This window comes from Saccopteryx leptura, chromosome 3, assembly GCF_036850995.1.
Source record: "Saccopteryx leptura isolate mSacLep1 chromosome 3, mSacLep1_pri_phased_curated, whole genome shotgun sequence".
NCBI lineage: Eukaryota > Metazoa > Chordata > Mammalia > Chiroptera > Emballonuridae > Saccopteryx > Saccopteryx leptura.
Window position 1 is genome coordinate 173,059,114 of NC_089505.1, and position 16,720 is coordinate 173,075,833.

The 16,720-nt window shown below is 46.7% G+C and overlaps 1 protein-coding gene and 1 non-coding gene across 4 annotated transcripts in view; both read left to right on the forward strand.

Moving 5' to 3' along the window:
* Nucleotides 1-3,828, forward strand: part of SH3RF3 (SH3 domain containing ring finger 3) — a 191,463-nt gene extending 187,635 nt beyond the window's left edge. For all 3 annotated transcript variants that reach the window (XM_066376895.1, XM_066376894.1, XM_066376893.1), the window contains one exon: nucleotides 869-3,828. In XM_066376895.1, the coding sequence (XP_066232992.1) occupies nucleotides 869-1,037 (169 nt within the window). In that variant the 3' untranslated portion in view covers nucleotides 1,038-3,828. The remainder of the gene's footprint in view (nucleotides 1-868) is intronic.
* A 12,481-nt stretch (nucleotides 3,829-16,309) lies between these two features.
* On the forward strand, nucleotides 16,310-16,385 carry TRNAA-GGC (transfer RNA alanine (anticodon GGC)). The gene has a single exon. It is a non-coding gene; the product is annotated as a tRNA-Ala (tRNA).
* Nucleotides 16,386-16,720: the final 335 nt, after the last annotated feature.

A 16,720-nucleotide genomic window follows, 5' to 3' on the forward strand; every position in this document is an offset into this window, starting at 1 on the left:
AGACCTACCCATGCTGACCCTGGGATTCTAGGCAAGATGCCAGAGAGGGTCAGACCTTGTCTCAGACCCAGAGAGCTGTCTGAGTGGCAGCTCTAGGGGACAGCACCTGGTACCCACCCACCTGCTGCCCCGGCTAAGGCCTCTTGGGGCCCTTGGAGGTCTGTGCTTTGTCTGGGTGGAGCTCAGGCCCACAGCTCCCCCTCCAAGTGCTCAGCGGGCCAGGTCATCACCTGGATCCTATGTTATGTTGGTCTGAAATGAAGAGCACAGAGATTGGAGGCTTCGGGAGGGGCCTGGGCTTTGCAGGAGTGAACTTGGTGAAAAATTGGGCCTCGTGTATAATGTGAACTCAGCCAGTTTGGTGGGGCGGCTTGCCTGAGTGGCGTCCTCCACCTGCCTGCTCTTTAGACAGAGACCCTGACACAGGTGCTGAGGTCACCCACTCAGAGTCCTGTGTCAGGATGGGACAGCAGCAGGGACACAGCCTGGGGTCCTGCTCTCACCAAATGCCTGCCCCAGGGCTGAAGTGTCCGCCTCTTCTCTGTCCCACCTGTGGCCTGTGGGGGTCCACAGAAGAGTCCATGTGACATGGAGGGGTGCATGCGAGTGGAAACAGTCCAACTGCAGGGATCAGGACCTAAAAGATATCACAGAGGAAATTATTGCTAAATTTTTGGTAAAAATGAGAAAGTTTCAGAAAAATTAAAATTAAAGATGAATGGGATTTTTTAAGAGGGAAAAGTAGCCCCAAATTAGACCAGAGGGGAAAGAGTGAAGGAGAGATCTTGGCAGCAGAGAGCAAGCAGACCCTGGTCACCCTCTGGCCTGCCTGGTCAAGCTCACTCACTGTGGTCTGTCCGCCCCTCAGGTACCGTGTGGTGGTCTCGTATCCCCCCCAGAATGAGGCGGAGATAGAGCTGAAGGAAGGTGACATTGTTTTTGTGCACAAGAAGCGAGAGGACGGCTGGTACAAAGGGACCCTGCAGAAGAACGGCCGCACGGGCCTCTTCCCGGGCAGCTTCGTCGAGAGCTTCTGAAGACAGACTCTCCACACCCCGCTCACCAGGGAGGAAGCCAGCTCCATGGAGCAGGGGGAGAGCCACGACACCCGAGGGCCCCCGGCAGTGGACACCACAGCCTGGGGTGGGGGCCCAGGGATGTGGAGGTTGTGCCTTCGGTCACAACCCCCAACCGAGAGCATGCCCTAGGGTTGCTCCTAAATGAGGTGCCTGCTGCCCCTGTGTGAACTGTACAGTGTGTCTTGGAGGAGAGGAAGATGCTGGTGAGGCTGGTGAGCTGCTGTGACTGGTTACGGTGTCCCAGCTGCAGCATCTGTCAGCCACCTGTGTGCGCTGGGCTGGGCCGGGCTGGGCCTGCAGCATCTGCGGGGGTCCTAGTTACTCTAGCCCCTCTAGCTATACCTCAGTCACCTGCCACCTGGCCACTCAGCAAGGCTGTTTCCAGCTCTGGCCTTCCCTGAGGTGCGACCAGCCCTTGGAGAGCCACAAGCTTCTGTCTGTCGGGGCTCAGGCAGCTCCCTGTGGCTTTGTGCCCCACCCCCACTATCTGAACAGCACTGTCGTTGGCCACCACTGTCCCTTTGCATCGCTTCTTTCTTACATGTTTTTAACGTAATGCTGTTAGACTTTATATATTTCTAATCAGTCATACGTTGCCTATTTTTCATACATCTGGTGCTGCATTTTTGTAATGACTTGGTTGAGCTTGAAAGAAAAAAAATGTCTGAGGAAACATCAGGCGAGCAGAATTTTCATATTTACTAAACACATTTTGTAGAACCCTGGAAAGGCCACACTCGCAATAATACCACAGTGCTGGCCGCTACTGCACGGGATCCCAGGGAATCCATTTAGGAGAGGTTCAAGGGAGTTTGGAAAAAGACAATTTCTTGAAACCCTTACCAAAGCCCTATGCCATGTCTAGACAGTGAAAACTATTATGCAAGAACAGGAGACATTTCAAGGAAAGGCCACTATAATTTCCTTTTGTGTGATAGTTAAAAGGGACAGGAAGGTCCACCTCAGCCTAAAAAAAAGTAAGCAGAATTTCTCTTTTATTGCTTTAGTGAGAGGGACTACAATCAGTGTTATCAAAAGATGGTTTCCCACAATTGAAATGTGAAGTTTTTACCAAAGTTCAGATTTTGAAAAAATATACACAACTTCTCCCCTCTCAGGTAGAACAGACCTTGGCCTAGAGACCAGCAGTGCCAGATGGAAGCGCAGGCTGGAAGGGTTGGGGGAGCCAGGACCGGAGGAACAACGGAGGGGCAGGTCCGTCCCTGGGCCTTCCCCAGGCGGGTACAGGAAGCGTCCTGAAGTCCGGTGCTCACTCTTGCACACACTGCTCGCAGGAGCCCTGTCACATGGCAGTCTTATTTTCGAGAGATTCACACGTTAGGGTTACATTCTTACCTGTTCAAAGTCACAATTTGTAAACCCTCTCTCTATATTTTTACAGAATCACTCAGGTTTAAATGAGGCTGAATAAATTAGCCTTAGGTAACCATAAGAGCCCCCTGATTTTCAGGGGCAAAACACAGTTCAGAAACCCATTCCCTGGCGCCTGGCATGAGGCCTTCGAAATGCAAATGCCCGTTTTTGGAGTTTCTGTTTCAGGATGCCACTTTGATGTTTGTTGAGGCAGGGTGGGTGGCTGCCACACTGGCAGGATCACGCCTAAAGAAAGACTCATGTCCCCGGTGACAATAGATTTAAAAACTTGAGAAATTTTGTTCTGAATCAAAGAAAAAAAAATGCAGTTTAATCATAGGGAGCCCCATTCACGAGTCACTAACAACTGCAGGGTATCCTTTCGCCATCAGTTACCAACTTCCTGGTCATCTTTGTGCAAAGGTCATGTGTGTGTTTAAAATCATGTCATTACTAAAGACATGCATGGGCTAACATGCTGACGAGGATGAGTGTTCTCCACGGAAACCAGAATTCACTCAAGTCCCTACATAGTAAGAAAAGTCTTACGAGAAAACCCAACAGCAGTTGCTAAGCCACAGGCCAGCCCAGCTTGGACCTCCTTTCCGTCCCTGGTCCCTGCCCACCTGACCCTGGTGGGAGATGGGAGAGCCAACAGCTCAGTGACGGGTGAGGCAGTAGCCCTCTGGGGCCCAGCATCCCTCACAGCAGGCCGGGGCAAGTGTCCAGTGCCCTTGCCAAGCATCCACTGGGGCGGCCAGTGGTACCGACTTGGGAAGGGAAGCGATGTCATCGGCCCCATCAGCCAGGCGTCCAATCAGGACGGTCGCCCAGAGGAAGTGCCCGGAACCCAGTGGTGGCACGCGCACAACAGGCTGAGCGTTTCCAAGCGCACACAGTCAGACCCATTGGCCCTCATGACCAGTTAACCCAGAGACGAGCAGAAGCAGGACGAGACCCTTTCTTCAAGGCATGTTGCCTTGAAGGACACATTCATTGTTCACTAAGGTGTAGCAAACCTCCTTCCTGGCCCAGGGACTTACACATCTTGGTTTTCCAGTGGCATTGACAGCCAAGGACACTTCCTTAGGGGAGCACAGTAGAGTCCACTGCCACCCCTGAGGGAGGTAGTGGGGGCCTGATGCCAGCAGAGGACCATGGGAGGGAGGTGGGGAGACAGCCAGGCAAGAGCGTCCCTGACTCTCGTGCCCCAAATAAGATCCACAACCCGGCTGGGAAGTTCTTTGTATTTTGCACACACACACAGTGCTTTTGTTACACACCAATGTCAGTGTGTGATTTTGGAAGAATGTACAGTGATGATAAAGTATGATGCCTGTGTTTCTGAGTCTTTAAATAAAGATGAACATGGAGAGCTCTTGTGTCTGGGTGAGGGCAAGAGTGGTGCAGGTGGGGCCAGGCTGAGAGGGCCAGAACAGAAACACCCAGCCTGGAAGGGGCAGGACAGAGCGGACATCACCTGTGCCCCCATCCTCAGAGTGAGGGACATGGGGCTTGTTTCAGGGTACTGGGCTGCCGAGAGAACTGAGGGTGTCAGCCTGCCCAGCATACGCCAGAGATCCGCAGGCGGGGTTCTAAGAATGAGCTCTGGCTGACCCTCTGAGGTTTGTCTGCCTGGAAGGTTTGCTCCTCTGACTCTCTGCAGTTGACTCACATTCTTTTTTGTGTGGGAGAGCTTTGTGCTTTGGTAGTTATTCGGGTTCCTGGCAGCCAGCGATGTCTGGTATTGACCTCTAGACCAGTGCTCTCACTCTCTGTTCCTATCTGTCTGGCCCTTGCGGTGCTCGAGCTGTTTTCTGGATCGCAGGGTAGAGGGTGCCTTGAAACCACCAACAGGGACTTTGGGAGACTGCCAACCTCCAGAAAGTTGGAACTGACCCAAAGCAGCCAGACCACCACTTTGCAGAGGGCTGCCCTGGCAGTCTCCAATCCAGGTGTTTCCTGAGACAGCTGTTCCTGCCTTCTGGGCAGCACGAATGCCTGCGGTTCTTGACTACTGTATCTGTGCTTGAGCTGGAAAGAGGCTTAGCTAGCAAAGAATGACTAATGTTCTGTAAACATTCAATGAACTTGTACAAGAACAGATAACGTATCCCAAGTTATGGCTAGGGAACATAGTGAGGGCCCAGCACTCCATAAGGAAGCATCCCACATGCTCACCTACCTCTACGACAAGCCTGGTGAAGGATGCTCTGGTCCTCATTTGCTACTTGAGCAATCATGGTTGGAAGAGGTTGAATTAATGCTCCAGATCACATAGCTCATGGGACTTCAGTTCAAGTCTACTTCTCCAAGTCCCAGTCTAGGTGCTAAGCCTAAGCCCTCTGTAGAAATAATGTGTCAGCAAGCTTGGGAAGAGCAATACCAGAGGACAAGTGGGCCGTGCCCATCACTGTCTGTCAGGACAGGGAACAACCGGTAGGGATATCCAGAGGCAGATTTAACAGCGGCGCACCAGACGCACGCCCTGGGCCCCAACTTCTGAAGGGCCCTGCAAAACCCCAACTTGACACTTTTTTCTAATGTAAGGGGCTCAATATTTTCTTCTGCGTCCGGAGCCTCAACTGACCTTAATCCACCTCTGGGGATATCCCAATCCTAGAGATGGACATGGCAGCCCTCAGGCCTCATGCCGCTTTGCATTCAAATTCCATAACATGCCCATGTTCTGAATCTACACTAAACAAATGGCTAATTTCCCTTTGCTTGTCTCACACCCGCTTGAACAGCGTGCTCTCTGGGACAGCTCAACGACTCAGCCTGTGAAGCAGAGACATTTCTTGTCACCGACCAGGGAACTGGGGCGTGGCGAGGCCTCCATCCCTGTGAACCCTGTAAACAAATCATGTGTCTCTGCCTCTAACAAAGACCCACCAGGTAGCCTATTCATGCTGGGGGAGCACAGGTTCCCCTTTCCCGGGGAGTTGCTCTGGGGGCCAGCCCTTCACTTACACATCCCCACAAAGCGCCACACTGGGTGCTACAGGTGAGCAAGGAGGGGTGAGAGTGGTCAGCCCCTGGCAGAACTTTGAGGGCAGCACAGGATGGTTGCAGATGGGATGGAATCACCTGGGGGTGATGCTCAACCTGTGAGAACTCACAGAAGAGGGAGCCCAGCCCCAGGAGACCTCTCCACCACTCTCCTTAGCATGTGCTTTTGTGTATGTGTGTGAGGGACAAGGCCAGGGCTTGGGGGGCTTTCCAAATGGAGGGACTGAGGTGCTATCCGGAATCTTTTATTTAAAGAAAAGTGTCACAGAAGATAGAGCATGAACCCAGGATGCTGAGGACCCAGGTTCAAAACCCTGAGGTTGTCAGCTTGAGTGTGGGATCAGAGACATGACCCCATGGTCTCTGGCTTGAGTGCAAAGATCATTGGCTTGAACAAAGGGTCATTGGCTCAGCTAGAGCCGCACCCCCCACCCTTGTCAAAGCACATATGACAAAGCAATCAATGAACAACTAAGGCACCACAACAAAGAATTGATGCTTCTCATCTCTCTCTCTTCCTGTCTGTCTCTCTCTCTCGCTAAAAAAAAAAAGAGTAATGAGCATTATGAATAAAAATTGGTGCCAAGAAATTTAATATCTTAGCTGAAGTTTACACATTTGGTAAAAGACACAAATTACTGTAAGTCACTCTAGAAGAAATAGAAAAATGCATAGCGATATTACATCTATAATTTAAAACTTTACACAAAATGTATTGGCATTATTGGTTAATTCTATCAAACATCCAAGGGGAAAAAAACCCAACAATTTTAAACAGATTCTTCCAAAAAATTGAAATGGGGGAGATATTTGCCAGCTCGTATTATGAGACTGACATAACACTGATGAAAGCCAAAGACTTTAGGAGAAAACCACAGACCGACATTCCTAATGAACACGATGCCAAAAATATTTTTAAAATCTAGCAAAAACAAATCCAGCCATGTATAAAAAGAATAGTATATCATGATCAAGTGGTTTTTATTCTAGGAATGCAAGGTTTAACATTCAAAAATCAATATTTTCCATTTAATAAATAAATATTTACCATACAATAAAGGTGTGAGTGAACTCAGTATTACGGTGGCCTAAGACATTCCTCTTTTCTGTCCCTCTTGTTAAACAACAAAGCAAAATTCTGTTCATGCAGAGTTGTGGGATCCAGCAGCACATGTTAGGTGGCTCAGAGGTAGACTCCCCACCCCCTGTGTGCATGGTTATAGGTAGACAGACCTTCATATGGACTGCAAAATCAGAAGAGCCAATAAACTTTACTTAAACCTTTCTCCCATTGTTGGGGAAGAAACCCAGAGAGAGCCCACCTGGGCAGATACCCAGAAATGAGTGAATTTGCAGAAGCACAGCCTTCCAGAGGGCAGATGCCAGCATGCGCATGGAGAAAAAGCATACGTATATGAGTTTGGTTGGAGATAGTAAGTAAAAGGAATTTTCTTAGCTCCATCCTCCCATGCCCCACCCTTTTCCTCAGCTAGGGCAACACTGTGCCATAGTCAGACTCTCCTGCAGGAAGAAGGGTGGAGAAGGAAGAAAGAGGTGAGTGAGTGCCTCCTTCAGCTATGTAGAAAGCAGCTGGAGAAACCTGTTTTTCTCCAATAGCACTCAAGAGTACTGAGAAAGGGCCTCCATGCCTGGGGGGGTGGAAGGGAGGAGGATATCAGGGAAGAGGCAGATAAGAATATCAGAGTGTCCAGGACCAGCATGGCTAATAATTGTCTAGATCCTGAGTGAGAATGGTGCATGCAGAATGAAGAAATAAACTCAGAGAGAAAAGGGATGGGATCAGAAGGTCTCTTTGCAGCCTTTAGCTTGCAAGAGCTGAAGCAAAGCTCCCAGTCTGCTTCATTATACAGTGCAGAGCCATATGCAAATAAGGAAGTCTCTGATACAGAGTCACACCCAGGCAACCCAGGAATTCTTCCAAGTGCAGAAAACCCTCCACCCTGCATAACTGAAATCAACCAACATCAGAACAAACAAAGGGTGAGAGGAAGGGCATGTAAATAGCCTCTAACAACTTAATCAAGAAGTGAGGTGGGGGAATGGGACCAGTACAAATACTCAGCTTCATAGCCAATATGGAGGTGTGGGGAAAGAGCTTAACCTTTGGCTAAGCCTTAAACTGCCAGCTTGCAGTCTCCCACAAAAGAGCATTGGATGAATGCAGTTCCTGCTGACTTTACTCAGGACTTGAGCAGGACTTCTGTGATGCCCTGGTAATCCCTCCCCCAAGGATCTACTCACCAGGTCCGCAGGCACCAACTGACACCTGAAATGTTAAACCCAGATCTTCCACCACCCTGCAGTGGGCTCCTTGCATGCCCTCCTAAGCACAGTAGCAACAGCAAGTATGAAAAATGAATGCTATCAGAAAACAGACCAGGATCTTTGGGCAAGGGGGAAGCCACAAAATTGTTATAGTGCTACCATCTGGAAAACAGAAAGTAGGGGAAAAAACCCAGATAGTAACAGTTTATTATTCTTTTTTTTTTTTTTTTTTTAAAGATTTTATTTATTCATTATAGAGAGGAGAGGAGAGAGAGAGAGAGAGAGAGAGAGAGAGAGAAGGGGGAGGAGCAGGAAGCATCAACTCCCATATGTGCCTTGACCAGGCAAGCCCAGGGTTTTGAACCGGCAACCTCAGCGTTTCCAGGTTGACGCTCTATCCACTGCGCCACCACAGGTCAGGCCAGTTTATTATTCTTACAATGAACAGTATACCTCTGTAAGGCCAGTAGGCACGGCCACCATCACAGCAGCCTGGCCCATGCAGGTTCGCATTGGATTCGGACAGTCGGCAAAGAAACAATGGAGCCAAAAACTGATGGGCCATCATCTTTAACCCTAGCTTGCACCTGGTGGGCAAGTAAAAGCACACACTGGGCTCCAAAACCCACTCATTCAGTGCTCACAAAGCTACTGACTTATCCGAGTTTCCTAGAATCAAAGGTTTCTAGCTCACCAGACTTACTCACCTCTGTTCCCTATCTCCTTCCTTCTCCCTGCATAAACTCTGCACTAACTGGCTTCTCACTCAACACTCCACCATCTTGGCTGCTTCTCCTGGCCTCCTCCATGTGGCCTTTCTCTGCTCTCTGCTCTCTCCTTTCTGCTAATCTCAGGAACCAAAAGAGGGCAAGCTCCCATTCTGCCCTTATTTTATAGTGTAGATTCATAACCTTTATCCAATATACAAAATAGGGAAATCTCTAATACAGTCACTTACCTGGGGCATGATGGGATTGTACCACCCCACATCAAAAAGGGTGGGAAAGGCTTAATCCTAAAACAAAGCCCCAGGCTATAAGGATTCTGCCTGCCCACAGCCTGCCCCCAACACACATTAATATCACCTGGGCAATGGCCTCCACGTGGGCAGCGCCATCTTTAACAAAGTGAGCATAATATATTTTATCTGCCCAACACCTTCCTTCTCCCTGCACAAACTCTGCACAAACTGGCTTCTCAATCAACACTCCATCATCTTGGCTGCTTCTCCTGGCCCCCTCCACATGTCCTTTCTCTGCTCTTCTCTCTGCTCTCTCCTGTCTAATGCTAATCTCAGGAACTAAGAGAGCAAGCTCCTGTTCTGCCCCCATTTTATAGTGTAGATTCATAACCTTTAATCCAATATACAAAATAGGGAAGTTTCTAATACAAAGTCACTTATCTGGGGCATGATGGGATTGTACCACCCCACATCAAAACGGGTGGGAAAGACTTAATCCTAAAACCAAGCCCAAGGCTACAAAGATCCTGCCTGTCCACAGCCTGCCCCCAACACACATTAACATCACCTGGGCAATGGCCTCCACATGGGCAGCGCCATCTTTAACAAAGTGAGCATAATATATTTTATCTGCCCAACAACCCCATCTGAAGGCAACTAGAAAGATTTAATGAGGTGACTGCTACTTCAAATGCAAAAAACAAAAATGTAAAATCAAAGGATGCTTGTTGTCATCAAAAGGTAACAATTCTCCAGTAACCCAGTTCAGATATGTATCAGAGCAATGTAGCTGACAATTCAAACTAGGTGTTTTGAAGAAATTCAATGACATATAAATATGTCAGAAAGACAGTTCATTGAGATTAAGAAGAAGACACATGAACAAAATAAGACATTTAACAATGAGAAAAATATAAAGGGGAACCAAACAGAAAATCTGGAGCTGAAGAATTCAACAGATGTTGGGCAGATAAAATATATTATGCTCACTTTGTTAAAGATGGCACTGCCCACGTGGAAGCCCATCTCCCAGGTGATATTAGTTGCCCTATTGCTTGGAATGGGCGTGATTATATTAATGTGTGTTGGGGGCGGGCTGTGGGCAGGCAGGATCTTTGTAGCCTGGGGCTTGGTTTTAGGACTAAGCCTTTCCCACCTTTTTTGATGTGGGGTGGTGCAATCCCATCATGCCTCAGATAAGTGACTTTGTATTAGAAATTTCCTTATTTGTATATTGGATTAAAGGGTTTGATTTCTACACTATAAAATGGGGGCAGACCAGGAGCTTGCTCTCTCAGTTCTTGAGATTAGCATTAGAGAGGAGAGCAGAGAAAGGCCACGTGGAGGAGGCCAGGAGAAGCAGGAAAGATGGTGGAGTGCTAAAAGAGAAGCCAGTTAGTGCAGAGTTTGTGCAGAGAGAAGAAGATGGAAAACAGAGGTGAATAAGGCTGGTGAGCTAGAAACCTTTGATTCTAGGAAACTCGGATAAGTCAATAGCTTTGTGAGCACTGAATGAGTGGGTTTTGGAGCCCAGTGTGTGTTTTACTTGCCTGCTGGGTGCAAGTTAGGATTATAGATGATGGCTCACCAGTTTTTGGCTCCATTGTTTCATTACCATCTGTCTGAATCAAATGCGAACCTGCATGGGCCAGGCTGCTGTGATGGTGGCCGTGGATACTGGCTTTACAACAGATAAAAAATTTTAAGTGCCCTGTAGGTCATATGCAGCAGAATAAGGCAAATAGAAGACAGAATAAGTGAGCAGGAGAAAAAATTTTTTGAAATAACCCAATTAGGGTAAAACAAAGGGAAAAAATGAAAAAAAAATTAAGAAAGCCTTAAATAATCCATAGAATTTTATCAAAGAACAAATATTGGAATAATTTAGGTTCTACAAGAAGACAAAAAGGTATGACAGATTTCAAGATGGCAACAAAGTAGGCAGACTTTTCAACTGCCATCTCCCAGGACAAAATTGGGTTAAAACTTAAGAACAATCACCTGGAAAAACCAACTTTGAACTAAACCAGTGGTAGTCAACCTGGTCCCTACCTCCCACTAGTGGGCGTTTCAGCTTTCATGGTGGGTGGTAGCGGAGCAACCAAAGTATAAATAAAAAGATAGATTTAACTATAGTAAGTTGTTTTATAAAGATTTATTCTGCCAAACTTAGCAAAAATCCGACATAAAGAACTTGGTAAGTAATTATTATTATATGCTTTAACTTGTGTAACTCTACTTTATAAATTTTATAAAGTAAAGTTACTTCCCTACTTTATAAATCACCATTACTGTAGAACCAGTGGGTGGTTAGAAAATTTTACTACTAACAGAGATACAAAAGTGGGCGGTAGGTATAAAAAGGTTGACTAAACAAAGGAATTTGTAAACAAGGATCACAGAAGAAGCCACACCGAGACTGGTTGGAAAAGTGGAGATGCAGAAAGGGCTGCCCTACTCCCAGGAGCGAGCAGTGGCAGAGGGTCCAGAGGGACTCTCACTGCAGAGAGGTTTTCCCTGAGAGCTGTGGGTCTTAGCCCAGGCCTGGCACTCCAGCCTAGAGCCCCAGATCCTAGAAGAGGAACCCACACAGCATTTGGCAGTGAAAAGAACCAAGGTATCTGTCTGTGAGAAAGAGACAGGAGCTCTCAGAGATGCAGGCTCCATCTTAAAGGGCCAGCACAGAGAATCTCATTCATAGCCACTTACCCAAGGCTTTGGTGGAGGGAGAGCTAAGAGAACTAGAGTTGCATGAGGACAGTATAAAGTTGGAGGCCCAGAGAGAGACACCATGGGAGACAGCCACTGGAACCCCTGTGCTGAGTCATTCTCCAATACTACAGTCGTCATCTTTATTGGGTTGAGCAGTCCACTCTGAGCAATATCAGCCTGGGGTAAAGCAACTGCTCCACCCTCAGGAGTCTCTCCTACCCCAGTCATGGAAACTGGGTTGTTCTGAGAAGCCAGGAAACAGGGGGTGCATCAGTGACTCAGTCATTTGGCATTGAGGCTGAAGCTTTTTCCCTCTCATGCTCCTGAGTCTATGACTGGTGCTTTCGCCTCAGGGGAAACTCAGTAGAAACTATGATGACTACGGGACTATGAGCAGACCACACCTCTGGGTCTCAGAGGTCATACTCACCAGACTCCTGAGGCCACACCCTACTGAGGTCTATGATAAAAGTCTGGAAAAACTGACACCTGGGGCCGGGCAGAGCCATACCCATCACCCTTCCTAATCCCTGAATTGCTGCAGGCTTTGGACTCTACCAGGGTTTTTTTCAGTGGTTGAGCCCAACAAGCAGCCAGAAGACAGAGGCTGCAGGAGGTGGGACTCAGGGAACCTTGGCCTTTTTTTTTTTTTTTCTGTATTTTTCTGAAGCTGGAAACAGGGAGAGACAGACAGACTCCCGCATGCGCCCGACCGGGATCCACCCGGCATGCCCACCAGGGGGTGATGCTCTGCCCCTCCGGGGCATCGCTCTGTCGTGACCAGAGCCACTCTAGCGCATGGGGCAGAGGCCGAGGAGCCATCCCCAGCGCCCGGGCCATCTTTGCTCCAGTGGAGCCTCGGCTGTGGGAAGGGAAGAGAGAGACAGAGAGTAAGGAGAAGGGGAGGGGTGGAGAAGCAGATGGGCGCTTCTCCTGTGTGCCCTGGCCGGGAATCGAACCCGGGACTTCTGCACACCAGGCCGATGCTCTTCCACTGAGCCAACCGGCCAGGGCCAACTTTGGCCTTTTAAGTCAACCTTCTCCCAGGCCCAGAGTGGGTAAAATCCAGCCTAGGTGTGCAGTTTTCTATTTCCATGTACACCTGGGCTCAGCAGAGTCAGCCACAAACTCTGGATTGCTTGTAGCTCCCAGAAGGTTGATTAGGGCCAGTCATGGGCAGTGTCTCCCACTGGTCTGCGCCAGGCTCCCTCCAGGGAGGCCAGGGTTGGCACATCTAGTGGCCAGCTGCAGAGAGCATCAGTTCAGAATCATTGCTAAAGGGGTATCCTAAGGAAGGGCTCCTCACACCTGACTCAGCTGAGGCAAGTTCTGCTTTCTGTGATCAGCATCTCACAGCAGCTTATATGCACTGGATAGAGTGGAGCTTCACAGTCAACTGGCCTGGGTGCTGGATATCCTGCCCTGCTGGGCTAGATTCCATGGGCAGAAGGGAGAGAAGCTTGGAGTATGGACATTTAAAGTGTGGATCCTTGTGAGCTTATTTTTGGCCCTGATTGAGGGGTTTAGCCACTTTATGGGGAGGGGCACAGTCAGACCCAGGAGGGAACTCCCTCAGTCTTCCTCCTTGAGACCAGGGTCTCACCAGCTATAAGAACTTCTTCAGAGGAGACTGTCAGTCACACTCGATCTGAAACTGCTGCTCACCTTGTTGGGGAGAAATAAAATTTGAGCATCCAAAAGTGGCTAAGGGATTAGGCTTTGGAGTAGGGGCCACATTCCCTGTATTGAGCTCCTGACCAACAGACCCCTGAAGTAGGGAGTCTCACTAACGTTGTATTCCCAACCTCAGTTACCCTAACTCACCAAGCTTGCAACCGGTAGAAGGGTTGGTTAGATGACGTCAGCCTGAGCCCATACTAAAGACTTCCCACAGAAGACTCTGTGGGAAGACCAAGCAACTGCAAGAGGAGGTGTAGCAGCTGAGAAGTAGAGGCAAATAGTATGGAGCTTTGGGTTTTTGCAAAGCTGCTGTCATCTCTAAGCAGGAAGAAGCTGATCCTTAGACACAATTTGGTCCTTCCCACACTCCCCACTCACAGAAAACACAGACACAAACAGTGAACACTGCAGTAGCTGCAGACAGGTAGCCCACAGCAGACTATGCCAGCCCAAGAAGACCTAGAACCTACACAACTAGTAGTGGGTGGCAGATAACACCAACCCTAGACTCAGCTAGCTACAAAAGAGCATGCACAAAAGTAGAGTCTAGCAGGCACCAGACATTGTGAAGAATAAATATGCCCAACAGGATAGACACTGGACAGTGTCTAATACACATGATCAAGGTTGATCCTTAGAGCCAGCCAGCCTGAAGGGATAACTGCACCCCTAAAAGGAACAACTGCATTCAGTGCTCACATACAACAGGAGGGAAAATAGTACCTTTAAGAAATGTTCCTAGAGCAAGGAAAACAGGTAGCCTGGAGGTCGGTACCACTAAGCTCATCTTCCTCATAAATATACCACAATAAATTTCAAAGTCAGACAGAGCTACCTAATACACAGACAAAATGAGCAGAAATAGAAATATCACCCAATTGAATCAATAATAGAAATCCCCAGAAAAAGAACTAAATGAAATGGAAGTAACCAAACTACCAGATGCAGAGTTTAAAATAATTATTTTTAAGATGTTCAAAGATATTAGAGCAACAATGGATGGTCATAATGAGTACTTAAATAAAAAGATAGCAAACATCAAAAATGACATTGAAATCATAAAAAAAGAACCAGTCTGAAATGACAAATACAATAGCAGAAATGAAGACTGCACTAGAAGGAAATCAGCAGCAGGCTGGATGAAGCAGAGGATCAAATTAGTGATCTAGAAGACAAGATAAACATAAGCGCAGAAGCAGAGCAGCAAAACAAAAAGAGGTGCAAAAAGATTGAAGAAAATCTAAGAGCAGAGGCGGATTTAACAGTGGGCAAAATGGATGCATGCCCTGGGCCCCAACTTCTGAAGTGCCACACAAAACCTAACTTAGACTTTTTTCTAATGACACCAAATTTGTTTTCATATGTGCAATTTTAACATTAATAGTACATAATATTTTTTATTTATTTAAAAATATGGTTAACATGTATTTTTATTTTCCCTGTCTCTCCCCCTTTTTTTTAAGGGGCCTAATATTTTCTTTTGCAACCAGGGCCTCAACTGACCTTTAATCCACTAAGAGACTTCTGTGACAACATGAAGAGAAACAACATCCACATCATAAGGATTCCTGAAGGAGAAGAGAATGAACAAGGAAGAGAGAACCTGTTTGAAGAAATCATAACTGAAAATTTCCCTAAATTGGTGAAGAAAGGAGCCACACAAGTTTAAGAAACACAGAGAGTCCTATTAAAGAGGAACCCAAGGAGGCCTACACCAAGACACATCATAATTAAAATGCTAAAGTTAAGAGACAAAGAAAGAATACTAAAAACTGCAAGAGAAAAGCAGTTAATTACCTACAGAGAAGCCCCCCATAAGGATGACATCTGACTTCTCAACAGAAATACTTGAGGCCAGAAGGGATTGGCAGGTAATATATTCAAAGTGATGCAAAACAAGAACTTACAACCAAGTCTACTTTATCCAGTAAGGCTATCATTGAAAATTGAAAGAGAAATAAAATGCTTCCCAGACAAAAAGAGACTCAAAGAATTCATTACAACCAAACCAGCACTGCAAGAAATGGGGCCTACTGTAAAAAGAGAAAAGAAAAAAAGAATTGAGAAAAAGAGGATTATAGATTTAAAGAATAAAATGGCAGTAAATAAGTACATATCAATAATAACCTTACTGGGCTTGCCTGGTCAAGGCACATATGGGAGTTGATGCTTCTAGCTCCTCCCCACCTTCTCTCTCTGTCTCTCTCTCCTCTCTCTCTCTCCCTCTTTCTCGTCTCTAAAAATAATAATAATAATAATAATAAAATAACCTTAAATGTAAATTGATTAAATGCTCCAATCAAAAGACATAGGTTAGCCACATGGATAGGAAAACAGAACCCATACATATGCTGTCTACAAGAGAACAACCTCAGAACAAAAGATACACATAGACTGAAAGTGAAGGGATGGACAAAAACATTTCATGAAAATGGAAATGAAAAGATAAGCTAGGGTAGCAATACTTATATCTGACAAAATACCCTTTAAAACAAAGGCTATAGTAAGGGATAAAGAAAGGCACTACATAATGATAAAGGAAACAATCCAACAGGAGGATATAACTATTATAAATATTTGTGCAACTAATATGGGAGCACCTAAATATATAAAGCAGATTTTGATGAAAATAAAGGGTGAGATTGACAGCAATATAACAGTAGAGGAGTTTAATGCACCACTAACATCAATAGACAGATCCTCCAGACAGAAAATTAACAAAAAAACATTGGCCTTAAATAACACACATCAACTGAATTTAATTGATATCTTCTGAACCTTTCACCCCAAAGCAACAGAATATACATTTTTTTCAAGTGCTTATGGTACATTCTCTAGGATAGACCACATGTTAGGACTCAAAACAAGTCTCAATAAATTTAAGATTGAAATTATGTGAAGTATCTTCTCTGATCACAGTGGCATGAAACTAGAAATCAACTATAATAGAAAACCTGAAAAACATTGAAACACTTGGAGGCTAAATAGCATGTCATTAAATAACAAATGGTGAATAATGAGATCAAGGAAGAAATTAAAAAATTCTTGAAACAAATGAAAACAAACATACAACAACCCCAAATCCATGGGACACAGCAAAAGTAGTCTTGAGAGGGAAGTTCTTAGCATTACAGGCATACCTTAAGAGCACGAAAAAGCTCAAATAGACAATCTAACCCTGCACCCAAAAGAACTAGAAAAAGAGGCCCTGGCTGGTTGGCTCAGTGGTAGAGCGTCGGCCTGGCATGCGGAAGTCCCGGGTTCGATTCCCGGCCAGGGCACACAGGAGAAGCGCCCATCTGCTTCTCCACCCCTCCCCCTCTCCTTCCTCTCTGTCTCTCTCTTCCCCTCCTGCAGCCAAGGCTCCATTGGAGCAAAAGATGGCCCGGGCGCTGGGGATGGCTCCATGGCCTCTGCCCCAGGTGCTAGAGTGGCTCTGGTCGCGACAGAGCAACACCCCGGATGGGCAGAGAATCGCCCCCTGGTGGGCATGCCGGGTGGATCCTGGTTGGGCGCATGCGGGAGTCTGTCTGACTGCCTCCCCATTTCCAGCTTCGGAAAAATACAAAAAAAAAAAAAAGAACTAGAAAAAGAACATCAAATAAAGCTCAGAGGA